General features: G+C 41.4%; 1 protein-coding gene across 1 annotated transcript in view; it reads left to right on the plus strand.

The window, feature by feature from the left end:
• Positions 1 to 1,483: 1,483 nt before the first annotated feature.
• Positions 1,484 to 27,455, plus strand: part of ranbp9 (RAN binding protein 9) — a 32,227-nt gene continuing 6,255 nt past the window's right edge. The window contains exons 1-13 of the mRNA XM_022221932.2: positions 1,484 to 2,135; positions 8,769 to 8,880; positions 10,556 to 10,608; positions 14,577 to 14,744; positions 15,556 to 15,578; positions 19,325 to 19,509; positions 19,734 to 19,846; positions 22,142 to 22,250; positions 23,161 to 23,315; positions 24,787 to 24,940; positions 25,648 to 25,769; positions 26,048 to 26,199; positions 27,310 to 27,421. Of these exons, the coding sequence (XP_022077624.1) occupies positions 1,919 to 2,135; positions 8,769 to 8,880; positions 10,556 to 10,608; positions 14,577 to 14,744; positions 15,556 to 15,578; positions 19,325 to 19,509; positions 19,734 to 19,846; positions 22,142 to 22,250; positions 23,161 to 23,315; positions 24,787 to 24,940; positions 25,648 to 25,769; positions 26,048 to 26,199; positions 27,310 to 27,421 (1,675 nt within the window). The 5' untranslated portion in view covers positions 1,484 to 1,918. The remainder of the gene's footprint in view (positions 2,136 to 8,768; positions 8,881 to 10,555; positions 10,609 to 14,576; positions 14,745 to 15,555; positions 15,579 to 19,324; positions 19,510 to 19,733; positions 19,847 to 22,141; positions 22,251 to 23,160; positions 23,316 to 24,786; positions 24,941 to 25,647; positions 25,770 to 26,047; positions 26,200 to 27,309; positions 27,422 to 27,455) is intronic.

Consider the following 27,455-nt stretch of genomic DNA (forward strand, 5'->3'; position numbering starts at 1 on the left):
ACTAAAACACACTTTTACAGCTGAAACACAAACAGAGATACAAGCCCACTAATAACTGGAATCATATTTTTGAAACTATATTCACTCCTGTGATATTCTCAATAAATGATACAAATAAATATAAACTACAATGCTCAGTCCAGGTGAGCATCAGATAAAGAGACATTATTTCCTGTTTGAGGTTAAACGCTTTATTATTATAATTGTATTAGTGACATAAATTTAAAACTTTCTCCATCTGACCAGGCCGCTAGAGAAAATGTCACCAGTTAAACACCTCAAAAATTGTATGTGCACAATTTACTGAATTTAAACCTTTTATATCCAGAAAAGAATCCAAATGTCTGAAAAATTAGCCTTTCTTTTTCCAGTTTTCTGCTCCATATTGATCGATAATAGTTATTGATTGGCTCAGCTTTCACATCAATGGTATCATTGTTATTCCATGTTTTCTGAGTTGTTTGCTAACCCTAATCACAGTAACAGGGTTGCTAATCTATGGTAGTGTTAGCTTTTTCTCAGCAGCAGAAGTCAGATATTTAGCTAACTGTTACAGACACAAAACGACAAAAACAAGACATAAAATGACAAGAAAGGCACAAAATGACAAAAACGAGACAAAACTATATTTGTCCTATAATATCCCAGATAGCAAACTATGGGTGAATCAATGTTGAATCTATGTTGAGACCTAACGTCGAAATTATAAAGAAAGCGCAAGGTTGATAAAATGTTGAGTCAACGTTTGCTTTTCAACCATAAATCACACTTTACCCAGATAGCAAAAGATGTTAAATCAATGTTGAATTAGGGTTAAGAAGGTTGAATTGTGGTTACGGTTGAAGACTGATGGTTGGATCAACGTTGATTCAACAACATTTTGTCAACATTGAAGTTTGTGTTTAAAAGATGCCATTGAGTCTACGTTGTATTTTGGTTAAATTAAAATGTTTGACAGGTCAATGTTTAATTAATGTTGAATCTATGTTTGCAAACATGTAATCTATGTAAGCAAACGTTGACTCAACATTTTATCAACCTTGCGCTTTCTGTATAATTTCGACGTTAGGTCTCAACATAGATTCAACATTGATTCACCCATAGTTTGCTATCTGGGTATGTTTTATTAGAGATTCAGTTTGGTCATCAGGGGGGTGGGACAAGAGAAAAATGGTATTTTGGGGGGAACTCCAGACTTATTTGGTATTTTAAAATACATTCAAACATTCTTCTCTTTTAGTTGTTTTTTAAAATAGATTTGGTCTCAGGACAAGAACATTTACACAACTACTGCATGTTTTAGTATTTTGATTATTTGACATTTGATGGTGGATGTAAAAGTCCTCCAGTCCTGGATTGAGCCAGGTCTTTAACATGTTCTCTGGTCAGTGAGGTGGATCAGCTGCATGTTGTCTTTATTTCGGTGTTTTCTGTCTCCGCCTCTATTTACTTGTATTACCATAGGAAGTGAGTGGAGCAGCTCTCAGCCAATCAGATGTGCCGATGACGCTCCGACAACAAACAAAAGATCGAGGCTAGCCGAGCTCGTTAGACTCTGTCGGTCCGTCTAGCCTAACGTCGCGGCTCTCTCTGCTCCACTGCCCGCTCACCTCTCTCCTCTGACCCAGCGCGGCAGATCATCTCCTCCCGGTGTCTCTGTTTGTGGCCTCGTATCGCCTAATGTCAACCTGAGCCGTTTCAGAGATCGCCTCGCCTCCGCTGGCCGAGCTAAGCGCGCTAGCCAGGTTAGCTACTCGGCTAACAGCTCTGGCTGCCTCCCTGCGAACAGCGAAGCCAGTTAGCTTAGCCTGCTAGCTAGCTAGCTTTGCTAAACTCCCTTTAAAACTTGACACTGACGGACCCTAGCGGCTCTGGCTTGTTGCTGACAAGCCATTTTACTAAAACGCGTGTCGTAGCCATGTCTGGACAGTCGTCGGGCTGCGGGTTTCTGATGTCGGTTGTCGTCCACGGAGACTCGGCTCTGAACGAGCAGGAAAAGGAGCTGAGCCAGCGGCTCCGACGGCTCTATCCAGCCGTAAATGAAAACGAGACTCCGCTGCCTCGCTCCTGGAGCCCGAAGGACAAGTTCAGTTACATCGGTCTCTCTCAGAACAACCTCCGTGTGCACTATAAAGGTATGACACCGACACACTCTTCAGTTTAGCACTTTATTGCCCAGTGCTAGCGTTAGCTTAGCTTGGCGGTTAGCGGATCAAAGCCAGCTGCCGTTGTGGCTAAAAACAAAGTATGCTAGGCTAGTAGCTCCATCAACAACAAGACAGAGGACATCTTGCAACCCGACCAGCTGGCGAGCTGAATCCACGGCCAGGACTGACCCACTAGCCCGTTAGCTTCGCTGCTAGCCTGTTAACCAGCCTGTCATCTCCAGGAACTGTCACCTTCCAGGGTGGACAGCTCGTAAAGCTGCCGTTCGAAACACAACAGATAACATCTAATGGAATAATCATCATCACAAAGTGCATCTGAGGCTGTTCAGCCTCGATCTGAGTCACAATCACACCGTTAGCCATAACGGACTGAAGCTAGAGTAGGCTGGGGTGGGCTAATGTAGCATTATGAGGTAATTAAACACCAGATATCATGATTAGCTTCAGTTAGTCAGAGAAACTGTGAGTCTTCCAGTAAACAAGCTTTTCATGGCAGGTTAATCAGAGGCTTTTCTTCCCTCTGAGGCTTTAATATCAGCTGTCTGCTCTGACATTCAGGTTGGACTAGTCGTCTAGCAGAGCTACCAGGAGGGTTTTTGGTGCAGGCCTACCAGAAAAGGCTAAAAAAAAAAAAAGGTGTAACTGTGCTTCCTGGGTGTGTTCTGGGTCTGACCGACCTCTACACTCACTCTTCCTTGTTGCAGCTAGAATGTTCTTCCTTTGTGCCACAAATTCAGCAGAATCTCTCAACGCAGGTTTGCACTTTAGCATCCAGAAAACTTTTACATAAAGCAGAAACTAATCATCTCGTACAGAAGTCTGAACACAGTTTATCCACAGCTGTGTTGAACTGAACAACTCAGACGTCTTATCAGGTTTCTAATGTCAGTGTCATATCAGATGGTAGAGCTTTATCTGAAGCCCACTTTACCGGATCATCACGTTTGTTTTACTGTCACTTGTGTTTTCCAGATAATTCCTAAAACAGCCCTAAGGAACAAAACTGGAATGATTTGGCCATTAATTAGCAAATATTTCAGTCATCAGTTGATAGTTTATGTACATTTTAGGCAGAAATTACAGAAATTGACTAGTCCCAGGTAGTGAAATGTCAAAATTGGCTCATTTCCTGAGTCATCTATGGAAAGAAGCTGACTAATGTTGGGCTGCAGAGTGCTGGCTACACTAAACATGTTCTGATATACAGGCTGTCCCTGAAGTCTGGACACAGGAAGTTTCCTTGAACCTCAGATGCATCAAAATGAGCCGCTGACGTTGTTTACTTTCTATGTCTTTATAGTGATAAGTTTATATCATTTCACTTTCCACCTGTTCCTCAAAAAACCAGTCCCTCCAGGAATTCGCGATGTTGCGATCGCGCAAAATCAACCAATCTCTGCGAATTTTGCACAGCCTTGCAATTTTGTCCAATCACCGCAACTTTCCCAGAATTTTGGCCCGCCTCCCGTGAGTTCCACTAATCATAGCAGCTCCCAGTGCAAACTAATGCACGTATGTCACCAAATTCACTTCCTGTTTCTGGTTTGAAGATGCAGACATGTGTGATACTAATGTCTCTCATTTACCAACAAAAATTACTGCTGAAGACCGTGATAAACAATTAATTCACTGATGTTCTTCACCAAAGCGGAGCTAAACTGTTTTACACCCGTGCAATATTGTGGTGGAATACAATAAAAAAAAATCATCGATTGATACACTTAAAAAAACAAAAAAAACAAAACAAAAAAAAAACATGAAACATATTAGAACGGCTGAAATGATCAGAAAACAGACCACATAAATCACCATGATGGAAACTGTTGCATCCAGATCCATTAGAGCTCTGAAAGAATGAAGGTAAATTAGATTAATTATTCCACCAAAGAACACGGTGGAGTTATGTGACGATCAGCGTGTGTGAATCCTTCCTCTGTTACCAACGTCACTCAAAAACAGACTCAGAGGTTTAAATGAAGTTTTCAGGGTCGGTCAGAAATGACACAAGGACCAAATGATTAGACTTCAGCAGTGATACGGCTTAAAGTTTGGATCCACCGATTTGTTAAGGATTTCCCATTGAGGTAGCGGCACAGCGTCTCATAGCGGCACGGTAACCATGGCAACAAGTGAACACTACCTCAGCGGCCTGCTGACGATCACATGATTGTGATCCTACAACAAATCTATCACTGTGGACGAATGGGAAATGATACAAGAACAACTGATTAAATTGTGGGGGTGTTTCTGAGTCCCATCAATTCCTGTCGCCGGCTACATGTTTAGGTCACGTGATTCGGTATGTACACATGCAGAAGGAGGACTGCGCTCTCTCAGTGCTGTTCTTGTTAGTTGACGTGACAAGCCGTGGGCGTGTGTGTGAACACGCGTGTGCCAGGATGCGAAATTAACTTTTTAAGCCACTGACAGATAGGGCTGCACCAAATGACGCGTCGACGAGTCGTCTGAGCACGATACGTCATCAAAAGTGGAAGTGAGCGCGCAATGACGCAGATAGGTCATTTTGGCCCGATCAATGGAAGACTGTAGGGTCCAATCAGTGGAGCATCTAAGGGTTAACTGTAGTTTGTTTTTGCCTCCATATATTAAATATGGCTATTATATTAAATTTAGATTTGATTAATGATCAAATGTATATTTAATTCAACATATTAATATACTGAATATAATGTTCATTTATTGAAAATATTTATTTTGCCTGTGTGTCCAGACTTTAGGGACATCCTGTTGTTTGGTTAACATCAGTCGGCTTCTTTCCATAGAAGACTCAGGAAATGAGCAGATATTCATATTTAAGTACCTGGAACTGGTCAACTTATGTCATTTGTGCCTAAAATGTGCATAAACTGATCCACCAATGACCTTATTAAAAGCAGGTAAATACACACTGATGATAAATATACTGAGAGCGGTAAGAACTCCATCTGTGCTGCATGTGGAGAATTTGTTGAGAAAATAACTGCAGTTTGTCAGGTAAGGCTTGTAGCGTGGGAACGCGTACGGATTCTGGCCGCCAGAGGGTGAAAAATGAAGCACCTTGAAATATTCAATGTTATATACCTTTTTAAAGGGTGTTGTCTGGAGTATTATCCAGTGAAGTTTCAGAGCTTATATGGCATGTTTCTAAATCAGGTCCAATATGCAAAACATAAAAACGTGACGTACACAAAAACATGACTGAGGCATTTGTTGAAACTAAAGTTACTACTTGTAGTGCTGAAGACAATACCTTTTTGTGAGTACCAATCAATAGTACTAACTCATGACATGATTCCAAGCTGGTTCTGTAACATCTGGAAAGCTACAGAGCATGGCGTACACAAAACGTGACGTACTGTCTGTGTATCATTAATGGACCTGGTATCAGATATATTAGAATAGTTGACTATTTAGTGACTAAATCTAACTAGCTACCACTACACACCCTTTAAAATGGTATAGAACATTAAATTTTTCAAGGGGCTTCATTTTTCACCCTCTGGTGGCCAGAATCTGTACGCGTTCCCACGCTACAAGCCGTAAACATGGTGATGATATTCCACATGACACATCCAACGACTGGAACATCTGGAGGGAATGTTACAGAAAATACGATTATTGTTATTATTAGAATTACAGAAGATATGCCGATAGCTTCTGAGAACTTATAACGTGCAGTGAGAACAATAATCATCCAGAGGTCTGGATTCAGAGCAGATTAAGTCCAGTAATCAGTTTACTGACTCACCAGCAGCCATCAGCTGTTTCACTCTTTCACCAACTAAACATGGCAGCGAGCTCTTTATGCTTAACTGTTCATTTAAATAAACTAAAATAAGTAATATTTAACAGTAAGTTGTACCGTTTTCCTCTTTGGTGGCGTCTCCACCTGGCAACCATTTTGTCACCTGCAGACATTTAAAATGGAGGCGAGAACTTTAGTTTTTGTCCGTCTACTTAAGGTAATTTTCCATATTTGAGGAATTCGTCCAGATGACTGATTAAAGCTGCTCTGATTCTGTCCAGAAGAAATGTTTCCTTACGTGACTCAACAGTTTGATTTTACTTTCTGACCAGAATTACCGCTGAGATTAGTTTTAATTGATTAGACGTATTTTTTCCTCATGAAAACAGATAAATGGTGCTGTTGTTTGTTGTCCTTTTCTTCTTAACCTGCTCCTAAATAAACTTCTTACGTTTCATGGGCTATTCTATAAGTGCTATTGCTCAGTATTTCCAAGTCCAGGTCCAGAGGTTTATTAATAACAGCGAGCTGGTTGTCCGCCTTTTGTACCCACTGTAAACTGCAGCTAAACGTGTGCTATATGAGCCCTGATGCTGCTGACGGCTAATGTTAGCTTTGAAGGCCGACAGGAACACAGGAGGTCCAGATTCAGAGCATTTAAGGTGATAATCTCATCACCACTGACTCATCCTCAAAGGGTATTTATAAAAATTTAATCTACTTAATCAGTTTTGTCTTTGGGTGTCACTAAGCCAGTTTCCTCTTCACACCAGCTTGTATGACTGTAGATTTATATACATCCATTTATACACTGCTGCTCTAAAGTTTGGGCTCATCCAGACTATTCCATGTTTTCCACTTTTATCCATCCTCACATAACTGCACAAGGGTTTTCTAACCATCAGTGAGCCTTTCAGCACCATTAGCTAACACAATGTAGCATTAGAACACAGGAGTGATGGTTGCTGGAAATGTTCCTCTGTACCCCTATGGAGATATTCCATTAGAAATCAGCTGTTTCCAGCTACAATAGTCATTTACCACATTAACAATGTCTACACTGGATTTATCATTCATTTAATGTTATCTTCAGTGGAAAAAAGCTGCTGTTCTTTCAACAATAAGGACATTTCTAAGTGACCCCAAACCTTTGAATGATAGTGTGTGTGTGTTTTTATATATACATATATATATATATACACACACACACACACACACAGTGATCAGCGTGTTTCAGACTTCCACCCAGTGTGAGCGGTTTGCCACTGCTTCCCTAAATTAACAGCACTGCTTCTGATTAGTAAATGTTTTTATGTTTCTGTAACATTAGTCCTCCACTATGTGCAGCTCTTTAATCAAAACGTCTTTAATGCTAAAATTATTGTTGTTGTTTTCCATGAATTTTCAAATGTACTGTTGTATAAAAATGCTAAAGCACGTTATTTCTTGGTTGAGATGCCAAATTACCGTTATTTACTGCATTCCTGAACATAAAAATGTGTTTTAGTGGTTGTATGTTATTCTGGATTAATTTCTGTCTCAGAAAATATTAAGACTTCTGCTTAATTTGTGTGAATAAGGACAATTTAGTTGTTCCAATTTGTTACTTACCTTATAAATAACGTGTTTGACAGATTTCTAAAATCTTAGTGTTTTCTCATTTCTATGACAGATTTGTTAATGAATGTAGATCTTTATATACATATTTATATATATTTCATAGAGGGTATGCTCCTATATATGTTCTCTATGTGTAAACATAGAGTCACAGCTTAAATGAATTATGTACAGAACAAGCATTTTGTAGTTGTTACTAGGGCTGGTCCGAATAGTGGTTTCTGGCCTCCGAATATTCGGGCCCTATTAAAGACGAATATCCGAATATTCGTTATCCCATAACGTCCGACGGGGGTGCGGTGCGGGGGTGGCTTGTGGCAGAGACGGCTCGAATGTTCGGATCCGTTCGTCTGGTCTCCCGTGTCCAAATGTTGCCTTCGTTTAGTCTTCAGTTAAAGTGAAGAATTCCCAAACTGCAGAGGTCTTCAGCATCTTGTCTTGTGTTTATGCAACGAAGTGAAGCGTGATGTCAGAGTCGGCAGCAACCCGGCCATTTGGGTGGTGTTTACAAACACGAATGGAGGAGCCGAAATGAGCCGAAGTGGGCCGAAGGCGCAGGGAAGAGACCAGCTCCGAATATTTTCGTCTGGGGGGAGGAGGGGGTGATCACATAGACATATGTGTATATGTTATAGACATGTGTATATGTTTATGTGATCACATGATGAGATGAGCCGATAAATGCCGATGTGGCCCTAAGGCAGAGGGAAGACAGTAACGCCGCATATTCTTTCCACCCGGGGGGGGGTCGGTGGCGAATATTCGGATACCAAATTAATATCCGGATAGTGCCGTAGCGAACGAATATTTAGATATTCGGGTCCAGCCCTAGTTGTTACAGGAAAATAATCCGAACCAAATACTGGGACAAGCTCGGTTTTCCTTCAGACTGTTTCCTGGTCGATCTAACTCTGTGTGTAGAAGTTTCTGCTGTAGCGTCTGACATCATTTGTTCAGCAGTATTCTCAAATCTCCCTTTGGTTCAAACCTTTGACATTGAAATGTGCTGCAGTTCTGCTCTCTGCTTCTCAGAATGGCTTTGTCATGGTCACATTTTAGAGTTTAATCTCCTTCGCGGCCTTTAATGCTAAAAACATCTCCTTACAGTGAAAACCATTAGTAAGTAGCTGCAGAGAAGCACCTCTCTGTCCTCACACTCAGCACTGATCTTCTGTTTACTGAATGATTGCTAGTCATCTGTAGTAACCCCACCCTCCTTTGTTCTACCCAACCTGAAGGTCATGGAAAAACCCCCAAAGATGCAGCGTCTGTCCGGGCCACCCACCCCATCCCAGCTGCCTGCGGGGTCTACTACTTCGAGGTTAAGATCATCAGTAAAGGCCGAGATGGGTAAGACCACGCAAACCCCTACTGGTAGCTGGCAGGAAGTCTTTGGTCTGAAATATAAAAACTTGAGGTTATTGAGCTGATTTGTGAGAATTCCAATAATTCTGCTGAGAATTTCCCTCCAGACATTTCATCTGGTCGCAGCTTATCTTTGAAACTGAGCTCATGTTAACATGCCACATGTCGGTATCCTCACGGTAAAACGTTTTTTTGTACTCAATGGTTTTGCGTACAGATAGCGTAGGATGGTGGTGTGTCCCTAGGAAGTTCCTGTGGGTGTCTATAAATGGATTTATTCATATATATGTTGCATTTTTTTCTGCTAAAATGCAGTCTTTGGGACATTTCACCAACATCAGGAGAATTAAAGGTGTAGCAAAACAAGGTTCCAGTTTTTTGATATTTTGATGTGAACTTTACAAAATTCCATTAGAATATATTTTGTAGAGCTTAGTTCTGAGTCCTAAAAACAAATGGTGATAAATCTGAGATATTTTCTGCAGTCTGTCTGAAAAAACCTGACTTTTAACTTTAGCCAGTTAAAATGAAGGATTGCAGTATTACTGATAGACAACTTAAACGCAATTAATTAGGGCTGCAACTAATGACGCGTCGACTAATCGTCTGAGCACGATACGTCATCAAAAGCGGAAGTGAGCGCGCAATGCAACAGAAATCAGCGTCTGACCGGAGTGCAGAACACAGACGGACATCGGTGCTGCATCGTGCATGTATTATGTATGCACGATGCAACGCGGACATCCCCGATCTATCGTAAACACGGATGTCAGCGTTTACTATACAGCTGTATCTAAACCCGGAGGTCTGTCCATGTTCCGCACTCCGGTCAGACGCTGATTTCTGTTGCATTGTGCGCTCATTTCCGCTTTTGATGACGTATTGTGCTCAGACGATTAGTCGACGCATCATTAGTTGCGGCCCTACAATGAATCAATATTTAAATAAAATGTGCTGTCTGCTGAATGATGATAAAATTGTGTAGCTTGTTCAGTTATCAGGTTGAGGAACGGAGCTCAGGAAACGAGTCTGTAAAGCACCTTTAGATGATTATCTTTTGGAGAACTGTCCAACCCACATACGTTCATGTGTTCATACGTTCATGTGTTCATGTTGTTTGCACTGAGGCAGGCGGTGGTTCTGTGGACATGCGAGGTTCTGACCTGTTCAGGAGAACCTGCAGAACACACTCTCTGTGAACGAACCATTTCAGTGCATCAAACATGAACAAAGCTCAGTGCTGTACCAGGTGCTGACTTTATAAAGCATGATAGACCTTAGCTTAGCATGCTAGCTTTTAGCACCAGCAGGTCTGATGCTGTTACAGTGATACTGAGATGTTTAGGAGCAGACAGACATGACTGGTGGCCACCGGGATCATCCTTTAACCTGGTTCCATCTTTAAAGTCCAACACATGTGAAGCTTCCTCTTCTCTCCATCCCCGTTAATGACAACACACACAGAATAAGGAGGCATCAGATAAACCACATGAATCAGATGCAGGACCACATATGGATCTAGATCTGGTTTGTTCACACTAGTTTCCATTTAGAAGCATCAGCTCTCAGTCTCTTGGAGGCCAGAGACCTCAGATCTGGATCGGTTCAGCAGGTTTCCTGGTGTGTTTGTGTCTAAATGATGTCTGCTGTGTGTCTGCAGGTACATGGGCATCGGCCTCTCAGCTCAGGGCGTAAACATGAACAGACTCCCCGGTAAGTGGGCGCTTTGTGTTGTTTTACTGCTGCTGTATATTATACACAAGTCTTTTGCATGTTTGTGGCTGTCATTTTCCTGTGATTTGCGTTGGATGAAGCGGCTGCAGGTGTGACTGAGTCGTTTTAATGTTTCTTCTGTTAATTCTGTGATGAAACGTGAATGTTCTGGGTTGGAGAGGCAGAGATTCAGGGTTTCTGCAAGTGTGACGAACCTGGAGGGGACCTGATGTTTGGTGTTCACTGCTAAGTCCACAGATTCAAGAATTTAGATGTTTATTGTACGTTTTAACTTTTCCTGACAGTCAGATATAGAAATTTGTGGAGTTGAGATAGTATGATGATTAATACTTTAAATACTGCATTAAGTTGAGACTCAGCCATAGCTAGTAGGCCTTACTGCTGTCAACATGCTGCTCTCTAAAGTCTGAACAACAAACAGAATACTTTGTGAACAAAGTTAAAGCTCCAGACATGACATCCACAGTTGAAGCTCAGACTGTCTGACATACCACCCCACACTTCCTTCACTCTGAAATATGTCACATATATGTCAGTATTTAATGTAAAGTTAGACAGAATGTGCAGATAATGAGTGTGTTGTAGGTTTTAAGATATGTTCATTTTAAAAACTTGGATATCAACAGGTTATTAGATGAAATAAATATCACAATGCTGACCTTTTCCAGAAAGAGGTTGAAGAAATGAAAGGGGGAATATGGCCGACTGTTTTTAGATTGAATTATTAGCGATAAACTAAATTTAATTGGTCATGTAAACGGCTGACCAAGAAGTGTGTCTCTATTGTAATGAGGGCCAAATACTAAATACATTTTTTTGTCTAACTGCGGTCAACAATTGTTCCTATAATGAGCGTACAGATTTTAAAGGTGTCATTGTTGCGTTTGTACGATGATTCGTTCCTCTGGGACAGTTTGACTCCTGGTTTCTGTTCTGAAGGCCGGAAAGTGCAGCTTTGAATGCAGCTGATCTGCTGTTCCCGCCCCCTTCAGGAAGAAGACTCTCTCTGCAGCTGTGATTGACAGCATGGAGAAAAACAGCTGATGTGTATGAGACTTTCCATCCTCTTATTTTCTCTCTGAGGATCATTTTCCATGTAAACAATTCTCAGCAGCCGTTGTGTGAACTGCTGCGTTTGTTGTCAGACGACGTTATAAAGTCAGTGTTTTATCGGCTGGTTAGCATGTTAGCGTGTCGTCTGGATGAGTTTCAGTCACTGTTTTATCCTCGTTCTGCTGCCTGACAGCACAAACAGTAAAAATGAGAGCAGCTTTATTGTAGTTCAGCTGGATTCAAATGCAGTTTAATGAGCACAGAGAGCAGGAGAGAAGCTAACAGATGCTGATGGGAAAACACTCAGTCCTGGTTTACTGGTTTAAATTAAAGTTTAGCATCTTAGTGCTACAGTTCATACAGAGATCAGACCTTAAAGCTAGCGTTAGCCGTCAGTTAGCTGTGGGAACGTTACCATCACTGAGTGTTCATTAGCGCATGGAGGCTGTTGTGTTCACTCTGACAGCAGAACGTTTGTGAGTTTATTTGTGCTTCAGACATTTTAGAGTTTATCAGAAGCAGCCGTTAAAAGTAAATAAACCTGGAGGACTGAGAGGCTCGTTCTGATTGGTTCACTTGGAAGCAGCGAGGGGCGGAGCTACACAGATTCACCTGAATGACTGCTAGTTCGTGGTGATTAGCTGCACTTTGGTCAAGTTGTTGTGAGTCTGTCTAGTTGTTGAGGGCTTTTATTTTACACTTCCAAGTTTGTTTGTAGGCCTGGGACTTTAATGAGTTAGTTCTGATTAATTACAGAAAAAATAGCGTGTTAAAAAAAAACACATTTAATCACACCTTTCTCAGTTCCCTAATTTCTGTTACACCGGTAACGCTGAACATCCAGCCCAGTAGGTGGTGCTAATGAACCTAAAGTCTGTTTTCCAGCAGGAAGAAGATCCGCAGGACGTACTGAGTGACGTCAGAAAGGTTGAACAGTGAAGGAAGACGAGACGCATTGAGGTCGTTGGGACCAAAGTTTTCCTTCTAAAATCTTCCTGATGTCAGCTTGAATAAAAGCCTGGTTTTGTTCAGTTTTCTGATCACCTCAATACAAACATGTAGCTGTTAGCACCAGAGCTAACGTTAGCTACGGCAGTCCTGCTACCGACAAACAGTGTAGCCATCCCATAATAGATCACTTTAGAAGACACTGGAAGACTTTAGTTTACAAAAAGTGTTAAAATGCTGAATATAATGGCTATAATTGAGTTTGCAGTGATCTGTGAATGTAGCAAACGGATGGAAAATGCAGATAAATAGAAAAGAAACAAACATTTTAGTTAAGTTCACATATGTCTGTTCATCCATTCAGTCGTCAAATTTGAGTTAAAAAACTTTGCTAATGGTGTCAGACATTGCAATTTGACAAAAATGTGATTAGTTGTGATGAATTAATTACAAAGCCTCTAATTAATGACATACATTTTTTTTAATGGCGTTCCACTGTTAGTCCTTTGTCGTGACGTGTTACGGTGACGCTGGAGGACGTCGCTGCTGCCCTCCGCTGAGGTTATCAGGTCCAGCAGGAGCCCTCCACCAGTGTGAGGACCAGACCCACCCAGCAGAGATAACAGGAGGCCCAGCGCAAACCGCAGAGGCCCGCTGATGGACGGAAGCTAATGAGGAGTCTCTAATTGTGAAGAAGTGATGCCAGACTGCTGCAGAGCTGATGAATGTTGCAATGGCAGGATTAATTCTGCAGCTCAGCAGTAGCTCACTGGATCCCTGGTTTCTGACGTTAAAGCAGGCTGTTGGTGCTGCAGTACAGGACAAAGACTGGACCAGTGCTCCCAGAAAGCACATCAGAGTTCTGTTTAATCAGTAGCATGTTGGAGCTTTTGTTGCCCACACATAAAAGACAAACGCCTCATTTCAATTCACACAGTTAAAAATATCCCACCTGTTTCTGTTTAATGCTCAGCGTAGCTAATATTTACTGAGGTTATGTAAAACAAAGATGGCCTGCAGTCTGTAGAGGCTTGAATTTACAACCACAGAGCTCAAAATGCTAAAAACATCTCGATTCTGGGAGCGTGTCCAGCTTTCTGAAAAAAAAAAAAAAAAAAAAAAGAGACGCCTGAGCTTTGTCCTTCTGCTGTCACACTGGAAACAAGCTGCTCTGCTGATGGGATGTCTGCTTTGGTCCAGAGGTGTCTTTGAGCAAGGCACTAAAAGCCTGCAGGGTTTAAATCACAGCAGGATGTTTCAGCATCACTTTGTGGTCACAGTGTGAATAATTGGTTCTGTTTCTGGACTGGAAATGTTTTCCAACTCTTAAAACATTTTTCCAAAAGGGTTAAAGCAGAAGTTGTGGAGTCATAGTTTCCAGGATGCTTCCCTTCAGAGCCTCCTATTGGCTGTCTATCTGAGCAGCAGTCTATCTGAGCAGCAGTGCTGGTTCTCCTCACATCTAAAAGCATACCGTTAGGGTGGTGCACTGCAGACGTGTTGGTCGACTCTAACATCCAGCTTTGTTTGTGGAGGTGTTTAGGGGATGTTTTTCTGTGTAAAATGAAGCAGATGAGCTGAGTGTTGGTCCGACTCGGTGGATGTGGAAATAAACCTGCCGTTACAATCCTTTAGTTTCAGCAGCAGCCTTCCACGCTCAGTAGTTCACGTTTTGGTCTGCATTTAGATCGTACAGTAAAGCAGCCTCTCTAGTTTTTATTGGTGGATTATCCATTTTAATCACCCTTCTCTGTGCGTTAATGTGCCACCAGAACTGTTTTACTGTCATGAGTGAACACTGAAGCTGCATCCTTTTCTTAGCCGCTCCCAGGACGACTGTAATCGATTAAAAGAAATCAAAACGATTCAGAACTCATGAACTCCGGCCTCGTTGTCTCCTGAAGTCGTCTGAGATGTCAGAGTGTCGTGTCTTTCACATCCTTCAGGTTGGGACAAGCACTCGTATGGTTACCACGGAGACGACGGCCACTCCTTCTGCTCGTCCGGCACCGGGCAACCCTACGGACCTACGTTTACAACGGGCGACGTGATTGGCTGCTGCGTTAACCTCATCAACAACACCTGCTTCTACACAAAGAACGGCCACAGCCTAGGTAAGGAGCATGCAGGACCCTTTCACCTGTCAGTATTTATCACCTGGAACACCTGGACATGTGGCTCAGGTGAGTCAGAACAGCTGCACCTGTGTTCAGCTCATTTCAGAGATATAAATACTACCAGCAGTGAGCCACAGCACGCTGCCGTAAACATCAGAATTCAGTTTAACATTGAGTTCTGTCACCTTTACGTTTTTATTTTATAGCAGATAAAACAAAGTGTCGTTACACTGCTCTACATAAGGCCTGAATGATTTATGGATTTAATTATTCCTGTGATGATAAAACAAGAGTTTGTGTTTTTATATCTACAGGAGAAAATAATCTTTCATGTTCTGTTGGTCTCTCCCTAATAACTCTGGGTGTTTTTTATTGTCCCTGGTTTCATTTTCCTTCACTGTTGATTCATTTTTAATTGAAGTTCTGAAGGACAGAGAACTCAGACATATTAATCCTAAAAACGGAAAAACTGAAAGTAGAATTTTCATTTTTTTTTTTTTTTTTTTTAGCAAAACCTGGAATCAATATGTGCATAATTTAACGCAGCCACAGGTGTTACCGATACGTTTACTGTTTACTTTTTTATTTAAATTCTTTCATTTCACCTGAAGTCTGAGTTATCATCTGACTGTTGCACTGGAGTCATTCTTTTCAGTTTCTATCTGTAATCTTAATTCCACTTGATCACATCCAGCCTTTTAATGTTAAAATGACTTGTAATAGATTACTGATAGTAATCAGATTACCTCTGCTGTGTTCAGAGATGAAAGGACGCTGCATGCTGACGCTTTCCTCTCTCCCTCTGCAGGTATTGCCTTCACAGACCTTCCAGTAAGTAAACATGATTTATTCCCTCCTGTCTTCTTCATGGTTTCCATAATTAATCAGGACTATTTATAGAAAATAAAGGTTTTATTTCCTTCACGACGACTTCAGTCACGATGTTGTCGCCTGAATTGAGACACTGACTGGAGTATTAGGGACTATTGTGATAAAATAAGTCACATAGTTGGTAGATCCTGACTGATGCTGTTGTTATAGAACAAAGAAAATCCAAATTTTACACAAATTAATTGAAAAATACTATTAAGTGCATTATCTGTCCAAGCTGGAATCATACTGGTTTGTTTTTTCTATTAGATGTTCTATTCTAAACAGTTATGATGAGTTTGTGTCTGGATTTAGGGATATCAGAAATAACATGAATGAAATCTGTGACAACTCCTTGAATCTCTTCTAAACCACGTCTCTGTTTGGTGAAGTTCAGAGCTACACTCCAGTCGTAAACTTTTCTGTTTTTCTTGTTCCTCAGACCCAGTAGCTCATGACCAGCTGCTTTTCTGTTCCCCTCAGGGAAACTTTCTACGTTTGCAGACTTCTAGACTGTAGCTTTTGTAAATGCAGCGACTGGATCCGTTTAGTTTGGAGGCTGAATCGACCTGTGAGTCCTGAACGTTTAAGCACACAGCGTGACTGTTAATGTTTTAATATTGAGGTAGAACGGGCTTTAAAGCTAACCGCTAGCTAGCTTCCACTCAACCGATTAGCTGTGAAAGTAGCTCTGTGGTTTAAGATCAGCCTTTCTCAGTCCCACAGTGGAGAATTTACAGTTTTACAGCAGCAAACATTTAGGAAATATCTAAAATAAAACAAGATATATGGAAATACTAAATAGAAACGGCATTCTTCCAGTTGTATTAATACCACACAGATTTTCATGTACAGCAGAAAATACACATGTAACATGTGTTCTCAGTAGGAAACACCCATGTAACGCGTGTTCTCAGTAGGAAACACCCATGTAACGCGTGTTCTCAGTAGGAAACACCCATGTAACGCGTGTTCTCAGTAGGAAACACCCATGTAACGCGTGTTCTCAGTAGGAAACACCCATGTAACGCGTGTTCTAAGTAATGTGAAAACCAGATTTAAATTCAGCAGAAACATGACTCCCAGTGGTTTATCTGGTCTGTATGATGATCAGAAAGCTGCTGGATGTGTTGTTTCTGCTGCCTCCTACTGGACAGAAATATACGTAAATAAAGCATTGACGTGCTTCCTGACGCCTCCTTATGGACATTACCTCCAGCTGGGATTCGTTGTTAGCTTAGATGTGATGGAGTTGTAAAGTTTCTTTTTTTGTTTTGTTTTTTTCTCCCCTCCTGCTTTCTCGGTAGCAAATGGAAATGGAGGCCGGCTGTTTTTGAGGGAGAAGAAAATAAGAGTCTTAGCGACAACAATAATCCATTGAGCAGCAACACAGAGCTGGCGGTGGTCCAGACATTCATGTTCCTCCAGAGTCGTGCAGCGAAGTGCGTCACCTCGGCACAGCTGACCTTTGTGGTTATTGGACCGCGACAAAGACGACTCTGAGAGACACTCGCAGCTCTGTGCCTCCTCGTCTTATGGGGACTTTAATCAGCTGTATTTGTTTACCTCCTCCTTACTCCCACTTACACAAGTTCTTCTATGTCTGTTTCCCGTCAAACACCAAAAACAGGAAAGCAGGGCCTTTTTTCTGCTTTTCCAGTGTCCATCAGCGTTGAAATCAAATGTGGAAAACAACATATGGGTGCTAAAATATAATCGGTTTTCCCATCATTGTCAAAAACAAGAAAATGGGCACTTTGGGGTTTTTTAAAATTCAAAACCAAAAACTAAAACGTGCACAAAACACAGCATGTAGGTTCTAAAGTATAAACGGTTTGCCCGTCTGACAAGAAAAAAAAATTAATGGGTCATTTTTCAAACATAAGAATGTTTGCCATCGTTTAAATTTTTTTTTAAAATTTAAACTGGAAAGATGTTTTTGTTTTCCATTTTTAATTTTAAGCAGAAAGTCCCCCCCCAAAAAAAATGTGCCAGTTTTCTGTTGTGTTTGCTTTTGGTTGACAACAGAAAAACTGGGGTTACACCAAAACAGCAAAATGTGCTTTTTCCCACTTTTCTTATGTTTAATTTTTAATGTTTCTACACATTTGGACAATGGAAAAATGGGCCCGTTTTTACCCGAACTGAAATGTGTTTTTGGTCACTGAAAATGCAATGCCACCGTCTCTTTATGAAGTTATGAGTCTCAGAGATGATGGAAACGGTCGTGGAAGTTTAAAAGATGTGAAAATTTGGACCCACTGAGTCTGACACCAGACTGGAGTTTGTCCTGATCCCTGAGCTGGAGGTGAGGAAGCTGTAGATTAACGGAGTTCTGTTGAAACCGCTGACTGGGAGGTGGAGGGACCAGGAGTGAGTCCCTGGTGATCTAATCAGAGCATCAGTCATCTGGATCATCACAGTCAGTCTGAGCAGTAAAGATCTTCCTTACTGCTCCTTTCATGTCACAGGAGCTTCTGATCTCTGCTGACACGGGTTTATAGCTGAAGCTTCGCCAAATCTAACTTTAAGGAGAAGCTGTAGGAAGAATGTCGTTTCCTGAGATCTTCTGTTTTCCTGTTTTTTCCTGTTCTGATTTACTGTCCAGATTACATTCCAAACGGTTCCTCTATCATCCTTTTATGGGTCAGTTCAGGAAATATGTTACTGTGCCCTCTCAGATTTCGTTTGAGTTCATTTATTTGTCATTTGATTCCATAAACTAAGTTCTGTCAAATATTTTGGCAGAATTTTGAGAATTTCATGTTTTCAGACCTTTCAGTGAAAACGCGTCCTAACCCTCAACCGTTAAAACGACTTTCCAGGTATTTCTAGAAATAAAACTCCGACGTGAAATGTGTTGAGAAAACACAGAATGGTTTCCAATTGATCCAACAGAGGGCACAGTTTTAAATTTTGTTCCTTAAAAATGAGAAACACAAAAGCACAGAAAAATCCAACCAGGCTGGTTTTGGTTCCCAGTAAAGTTCCTGTAGGTGTATCTATGGATGGATCCATGTTTCTACCAAACCTGCTGTCCAAAGCCACTCAGAATGGTCAGAAACAACTTGAAAAATGTCTAAAATGTGTTTAAAAATTACAATGATTGTCCAAAAGGACTGTCCAGAATGACAGCAATTATTAGTTTTGGCTCTTGAAAGTGAAAAAGCAGTAAAGGTCTGGACTCCATATTTCATGTTTCTACTAAAATGCAGTCTTTGGTCCACATTTCTCCAACTGTTGAGGCTCTAACATCAGTGGAACCTGACGGGTTAAAGTCTGACCAGACAAGGTTCCAGTTTTTAGATGTTTTGACCTGACAAAATAGTGAAGTGAATTCACACGTAGGACTACAAAAGGCTTTCTACAAAAGGCTTTCTTGGGCCCCAGTGCCATCTTCATTTGAAGTTTTTGCACTTAAACTTTGTCCTTGGTGGAGCAATGAATCATTCTGATCTGCTGGAACGATTCTGGCTGTTTCCTGGCTGTCAGTTAAATTTCGGGAGATATTGAATAAATAAAATGACTTCAGAGATGCTCTTTTGAGGTTGAAAATGCAAAAATTTCCAAATCTGAAAACGTATAAAGTTTTCATTTACTGTTTGGTTCCCTAATACCAAATGAGTAACCTGTGGACTCAGTGTGAGGAGATAAAGAAACTCTGCTACATGAAGTCAAACCTAGCTGGTCCCGGTCTTCTGTTGCAGCCCAACTTGTACCCGACGGTGGGCCTTCAGACTCCAGGGGAGGTGGTGGACGCAAACTTTGGACAGCACCCGTTTGTCTTTGACATTGAGGACTACATGCGAGAATGGAGGACAAAGATTCAGGCCCAGATCGATCGCTTCCCCATCGGAGAGCGCGAGGGCGAGTGGCAGTCCATGATCCAGAAGTAAGAGGAGTTATTCTCTTTAAACCTGGAGTTTAGAGAATAAATGAGGCTTTAGTCACATCTCAGGCGTTTGTTTGATGTTTGCTTTGGTCTGGCTTGTTTTTATCTATGAACTTTACACCCACCCTGTGTGCTCCAGTTAAAATGGACTCTGGTGCTTTTCCTGCTCAGCAAAGACCAAAAATGCCAACATGAGGCTGATTTTCTGTTTGTTGTGCTGTCAGGATGGTTGCTTCTTACCTGGTCCACCACAGCTACTGTGCCACAGCCGAAGCCTTCGCCAAATCCACCGACCAGGCCGTGCACGAGGAGCTGGCCTCCATCAAAAACCGACAGAGTGAGTCCTCCTCACAGCCAGAGTAAAACAGGACGCCCACTCTTTTCAGCATTTCACATCACAAATGAAACAAAGCTGTCAGTATCGTCTGTGTGCATTTAAACTGGATAGACTGTTTACTTTGGACACAAAAACAGCTTAATATTGGGATTACTGTGGTATAAGCACATAACAGAAATCCCTGTGCTAACCTGGTAAACAAAGCTTTCACTGAGTAAAATGCTTAATCCTTTCTCATTTTTGTTCCACACTCTGGTTCATTTTTCAACCTAAAGTCCTGCAGCTCTGAGGAACCAGAACAACATGAAGGAGAGAACTCAGATGTCTTAGAATGATGGAAATAGTTTTACAAAAGCAGTGACAAAACCAATGAAACTTAAGTTGTATTGATTCTTTATTTTGAAGAAATCAGATCAGCATTTCCATCATTTTTCCACAGGTGTGACAGATGTTGAACAGAATGGTGGCTCCTCTTGCTGTAGAGATTTCACTACTTTTAGGTTCATGTGTATTCCTTTCTTGTCTCCTCTTTAATTTGTGGAAGCACTGCCCGCAGTTCAGCTGAGAAACGACAAAATCTTTCTTTTGTACAGAATTTAATCGGATCAAACTGTTAATTTTTGGCCCACACTTTAAATGAGATCATAGAATAAAGTGATTGTGATGCTGAAGGTCATCAGAAAGTTCAGAACCTGTTTGTTCAAGATGGCGACCATTTTTCAAGATGGCTGCCATCTTAGTTGAAAAGTTCAATTTTCAAGCCAAGTATTTGAATGAAAGATTATATTTTGCGTGTATATCTAGGTTTTATGGACTAAAGTATCTAAAAGGTTTTCTGGGCTAGAGTACCTAATCAAATGATGAAAGCAAAGATGGCTGCCATGAAATCTATAAATCTGTGTCTTAACAACTGTGCTGAAGCTACTTCCATTATACAATTCCGTTAAACCCTAATTTAGTTCTAATTGCTAGTTCGTGAACAATGTTTTATGGTTATTGTAACAGCCATACTGGACTGCATCTTTGTTTCAGCAATACACATGATAACTAGGAATCTAGAATGGTGTCCATCTAATGAATTGATCCCAAAAACTAGTGATAGATCAAAAATCACTTGGTCTATTATTTCCTGAAGTATGAGCATTTTTTGGTTTCGTGGCACACATTTTGGACGCCATCTCTGTTACAACTATGCTGTGTGATGTTACATAACAAAAAATAATCAGGCTAAAATGTTAGACAATAGAATCTCTGGTTTTTACCCTTAATGTTGCATTTTGTTTCAAAAAGATGAATTTATGGTGCACATGGCGGCCATCTTGAAAAATGGTCGCCATCTTGGAATTTTGCATAGCTAATGCTTTTTTTTTTTTTTTTTTTTTTTTTTTTTTTTTTTTACAAAAAGTGGACCTTAAAGCGTATTTGTGCCAAATTTCATGCTTGCATCACAAACTGAAGTATTTTGCAGTGTTCTGTTGCTCTATAATGTCTATAAACTCTAACTCCCCTTCAGTCAGCTGGAACTGAAGAAGAACCTTTGAAGGTGAAACGTCTTCAGGAACCTACAGGAGAAGTCCAGTTGGTTTCTACTGAAGCTCCTATGATTCAGAACCTGTTGCTGTTTTACAGATAGAACGTGTAATTCTGGCAACGATAACACAACTTTCTGACCAGGGAGCAGGCTGAGGCGTTGAGAGGATTAGGTCAGCTTGAATCAAAGCTGTTGAATGTATGGGAACAGATCTGTGAAGGACCTGGAACGCTGCAGAACGTGTCTGAGGACCGTCATGTTTCAGGATTTCTGCAGTGTCACCGTATCAGTGACAGTTTCCAGTAAATCTGATGGTACTGTGGGATGTAAACGGATATAAAACACGGCTTTTGCTGCAGCTGACAGTGAAACTCTCATTATTCCCCCGTTTAAGCAGATGTGGAATTAAATGAACTTGATGAAATCTTGTGATTGTAAACTTCAATCTGGTGAAGTTTTCAGAAGAGTAAATCCAGGGTTCAACATTTCTGTTTTTGCAGTTTCTGGCTGATAAATGGTGTCATTTTGTTTTTTCTGTTAGATGTTTGGGGTTCTCAGGGTTGGCATGTTTATTTGCATGAAGCATATTTTTAGTACATAACAGCAGCATGTTAGAAAGAGTCTGACATGGAAATAACCCAGTGACAAGCTGCATCTTTTTTGGTGTTATCTGCCTGAAACATCCTTTTTTTTTTGGCCAGTCCTGGTGTGTTTTCCTCTTGTTTAAAGCTGTCGTGCTCTGAACATGTGCTGTTGCTGTGCAGAGATCCAGAAGCTGGTGTTGTCGGGTAGAATGGGCGAAGCCATCGAGACCACCCAGCAGCTCTACCCCAACCTGCTGGAGAGGAACCCAGACCTCCTCTTCATGCTCAAGTACGTCTGCATCTGGATGTTTGATTCATCATATGCAAGAACGACAAGCTTTACTCCAGAATTTTCACCGCATATGATGATGAAGCCTCTGTTATTAAATGACACTTTTATCAGTTTCAGTAAAGAGAGAGACAATAAAAGTGGTCATTTATAAACAAGATAACGGGATTTACATTAAATGAGATCTGCAGAATCTTATTTAATTACATTAAATAAGGTATTTTTTTAAATAAATAAAAGATCCAATGAGGCCAAATACTGATATGTAAAGAAAAATCAGGATTCACAGTTAGTTCTCTTGCTTTATTTTCATGCTGAAGTAGCTGTGATTGTCTGTTTCTGTCATTGATCTGGATGAGAGAAGCTGGGGTTGTTCGTAGAGAATTTTTGAAAATTTAAACTGCAAATGCTCTGAAAACTGTTTATTCTGATCAGTGCTTTTTAGATTTTTATCCTCACCAGCGTTTGTTTCAAAGTCAACTTCACTGTCAGTTCTGTGCAGAACAGACGGGCTTCAAATGTTGTTTCTCTCAGATCCCGGTACAAACATGCAAAGCACAGTAGGAAAAAATAAGACGAGAAACAAGCAATGCATAGTGCAATAATATGGCCTATTTACAGATGTGAACCCAGCGCAGTATTGTAGTTGCTACAAATTAAGATGTAGTGCTAAAAGTCCAGTCTGATAGTTTTTATCTGTACGGTGAGGAGTAGAACCAGCAGATATGTTGGCTCTGAAAGGCAGAGTGTCTCATCTGTAGTTTGTTTTCCCTTTCTGTGACTCTCCTGCTTGTCTGCCACTTTAGACTGAATATTTCAACGCATTTCATTACATTCTGGCCTCTTCATTTGGTCTTCAGTCCACCTCTTGCCATGTTGTAAGCGCTCCTTCCTGTTCGTCCGTCCTCAGGGTGAGGCAGTTCATAGAGATGGTGAACGGGACGGACAGCGAGGTGAGATGTCTGGGAGGTCGCAGCCCCAAGTCTCAGGACAGTTACCCCGGCTCCCCCCGGCCCTTCAGCAGCCCCAGCCACAAAGCCAGCAGCTCCCAGCCCTACCTCTCAGGTACAGAACATCCAGAGGACAAGCACAGCTCAGTGACGGGACCAATGGAAACGTATTAATGTGTTCACACGTCTCTGTTTGTAATGGACAGAAACGTTCACCCTCCTGCAGGTCAAAGTGACCCGTTTTCAAGTTTCAAAATGGTGAAAAAATATATTCACAGTTAAACTTCTGATGTCCACATTTTTAACATTTTAGAGTAATTTTTGGTGGAAAAAAAATATTTCTTTAAAAACATTCACAAAAAAATCAGTTTTTTGTGTTTCAGATTTTTTAAGTTTTATTTGCATATGTACTCACTTTAGACATTTTTAGGATTTTTTGGGAGATTTCTCTTGCCCAATTTGTTTTTTTCCCCAAATAAAACTTTTAAGGGAAACTTTTAAAGAACTATTTGAATTATCTTCCTGAAGATTTTGCAAATTTTCAGACATTTAGGTAATTTTTTTGCTGAATTTTGGTATTTTCTTCAGACAAGGAAACAATATTTTTTGGTGCCTGTAAATGAAGACAACAGGAGGTTTAAAATGGAGAGAGACTGGAAAGAAATGCTGATTCCTAATCTGTAGCCCTGAAACATCCGCTGACTTTACCAGTCTGTTCTAACCGACAGACGCAACCTGCAAAAACTGAACAAGAAGCACCAACATCTCCACAAATCAAGACATTAGCTGCTGTGCTACTACTGGCTAATGCTATGCTAACAGCTAGCAGCTAAATTAGGAGGCAGCCACAGAAGAACCTGAAACGGTCTCTGAAGCCATAACTATCAATGCTTTGAGACATGGAACAGTGAAAGACAAACAGAACGGAGATGAATAGCAGACGGAGCTACAGAAGACAAACTGATCAGTCTCAGATCGATCGATCACATAATGCTCCGACATCATCGCTCCTATTTCTACTGTACATATTCAGTTATAATAATCCTCAATTATTTTGATCACTAGACATTTTGGTTGATCTCTAATGTTCCTAAAGTCAGATTAACTTGTACTCTGTTCTAACTGACAGATGCAACCAGTAAAAGCTCAACAAGAAGCTGAAACATCTCCACAAATCAGCACATTAGGCGCTTTTTTCCCTGTTGCTAATGCTATGCTGACAGCTAGCACCTGAGTTAGGAGGCAACCCCAGATTAACCTAAAATGGTAATAATTTAAGATACAAGCCTCAGTGGCCAGTAAATGTGATAAAAGCAGAGTGGAAATCAAGGTACCTCCAAAGTTTAGCAGCGACTACTTTGTTTGTTTGTTCATCCTTACCAGAGCCGTAATTAAAGTGTGGATGATGGAGAACTTCATCTGTCTTCATAAGGAACATTAGTTAGTCGGGTTTATTTCCTGGACTGCAGACAGACGCTCAGACTCGGGCAGATTATAAAGTTTACATCTAAAACATGAATCAAGGTTTTTCTGTGTTGGATTTGTCTCTTTTAAACATTCTGAAGATGCATTTCATTCTGTTTCAGGGTTCGACAGTAACTGCTGTAATGGTGTGACGTCTAACAAGAGCCACAGCTCCTCCCCTCACAGTCATAAGCCCTGCCCCCCAGGCTCTGGCTCCGCCCCCCCACCGACTGATATTAGCCTCAACGGGAGTCGCAGCCAACAGCCCATAACCAGGTACTGAGGAAACGCTCCCCCACTGGTCTACAGCTGTTCATGATAGTAAAACCTCTATGTTCCTGCTACCTGCTCGCCTGTTTAGATAAACGAGTGTTTTCATGTTAGCACTTGAAGAGAACGAGAAACTGATCCAGATTCAGCAGGTCAGTGCAGCATTTAACTTGTTGCTTTATGCATCAGTACATTGAGTCCATCAGGAAATAATCGCCTCACCTCAGTTATTCAGATTTACTGTCAGCTACACTAATTAGCGGTCCGTTAAGTTTTCAGTCACAGTGAGCCCAAAAGTTTTTCTTAAATCATCGTCCAGTCTCAGTTTAGGAAACGACTTACACCAAAAAGCCTCTGCACGTTAGTTACGAAACAAACATCCAGTGTTAGAATAGAAGAATAGAAAGCCTTTGTCATTCTCAAAAAGAATACAACAAAAGGTTACAATCACAGGAAGTTAATGAAACAGTCCAGGTTTCATTTCAGTGCAGGTTTATGATCAGTAAGGGAACTGTTTTGGGAAGAAGCTGTTTGTGAGGTTTGTTGTGAACCTTCTGGTCCTGTAGCGCCTCCCAGAGAGCGACAGGTCAGAGAGTTGGAGTAGGGGTGAGTGGTGTCCTCATGATGTTTGTGGCCCTGCCTGGAGGACATGCTGATGAGGTTGTGTTCACTGAGGAGACTTTACTTTGAGCTGACGGTTTGTTTCTCCTCAGTAACGATGTGGACATGGAGGTGGACCACTTCACCAACGGAGTGACAGAATCGTCCTCCAACGGTTTCCTCAACGGCACCTCCAAACACACTGCCGAGCCCGACGACTGCGACGCCGACATGGGTGGGTATTAATAGCTCCATGTGAACTCCTGTCAGCGTTCCATTCCAGTGTTTCTGTCCTGGTTGACATTCTAGCAGCGTCTCTGGCAGCTGTTGTCTTCTCTAGCTTCTAGTTTGCTGTAAGAACTCAGGAATGAAGACAGTATTCTAAAGTTTATTCTGTACGCTGCAGTTTGAGTCCTCTGAGTAACATCTGAGCTGTAACTGTACAGAAACATTCAGCCATCCTTTAAAATGAACTCTTTCTTTTTCATTCTGGAACTGACCGCCGTCCTGCAGAGGTGGAGTCTGCTCAGTCCAAGAGGCAGCTGTGTGGTGGGAGCCAGGCAGCCATCGAGAGGATGATCCACTTCGGCAGGGAGCTCCAGAGCATGAGCGAACACCTCCGCCGCGAGTGTGGCAAGAACTCTGCCAACAAGAAGATGCTCAAGGTAACAGAACACTGAGATCCACCGTACTGTGGGTTCCTGCACTTCCGTTTGTGTCCAATGTTCATTTACTGCTGACTTTACTGGAAACCTTTTTTTATATTCATAAAGTCAACAAACAAAGTTGACTAAAACTTTCTTGGGATCTTCTTACAAACTCCACATCCAGATTTTAATTACTGTGACTGGTTACCAGCGTGTGGATCAAAAAGAATATTTCATAAATTTAGGAGGATTTTGCCAACTTTGGACAGTAGTGGAGAAGGGAGTATATAGAATGTATGAGTTCTAGGGAGTGTTCAAGAGATTCATCTATGGATTTCTTGAATAAGGAGAGTGAGGAGGATTCTGTGATACTTTTGAGGAGTGATGATTGATGATCATGTCAGTAAATGCAGATCAGCTGTAGTTCCTGGTTGTTCCACCAGGTGGAGCCTCTTCCTGTTTAATCCTGTAGAGACCAGAGGAGGCGTCACTCAGACACAGTTCATGTTAAAGCAGAGAGCATTGTGGGAGTTTAGCAGCAACGGGCACCATGACAAAGACTTGAGTCGAGTAATGGACACCAGCTGGAGCTCAGGTGTTGGATCTGAGCTGAAGTCTGCTTGGACAGCGTCCTAACCAAATGGACAAATTAGGGGACAAGTCTGTAGGTAGAATTCTGTTGCTGTAGTGACTTTGTGTGATTCATCAGTGATTGATTGGCTGTCTATTACTGTTTCAGAAAGTTGTTCTAAATTTGCATCCACGAGAGGAACGTTTTTGTACCAAGTGTTCAAGAAGTTCTTCATAAAAACATCTGGAAGGTGGTTAAAAAGCGTTTGGAGATGTGATGCTGCTTTAATACTCTGATAACAGCAGATATCTGTTCAGCAGCTATTTTAACAAAGTAAAAATGAGTCCAAATAAGTTTAAAGCAGTTTGTCGCCTCCACACAGCCTTCATGTCGGGTTGTTGGTTTCTAAAAGCTCCAGAAGTTTCTCTCTTCAGGGAAATGTTCAAGCTGTGTAAATTAGACTCACATGTGAAAGTCTGGTTTTAATCCACGGAGAATGATCAGAACTCCACAGCAGCTGGACTGATGAAGATGTAAGAACGTGTTGTGTGTTCCAGGATGCTTTCAGCCTGCTGGCCTACTCGGACCCCTGGAACAGCCCGGTGGGCTACCAGCTGGACGCCATCCAGAGAGAGCCGGTCTGCTCCACGCTCAACAGTGCAATATTAGGTAAGTCAATAAACACCACCAGGTCTGACCACAG

Source organism: Acanthochromis polyacanthus, chromosome 9 (assembly GCF_021347895.1).
Source record: "Acanthochromis polyacanthus isolate Apoly-LR-REF ecotype Palm Island chromosome 9, KAUST_Apoly_ChrSc, whole genome shotgun sequence".
Lineage (NCBI taxonomy): Eukaryota > Metazoa > Chordata > Actinopteri > Pomacentridae > Acanthochromis > Acanthochromis polyacanthus.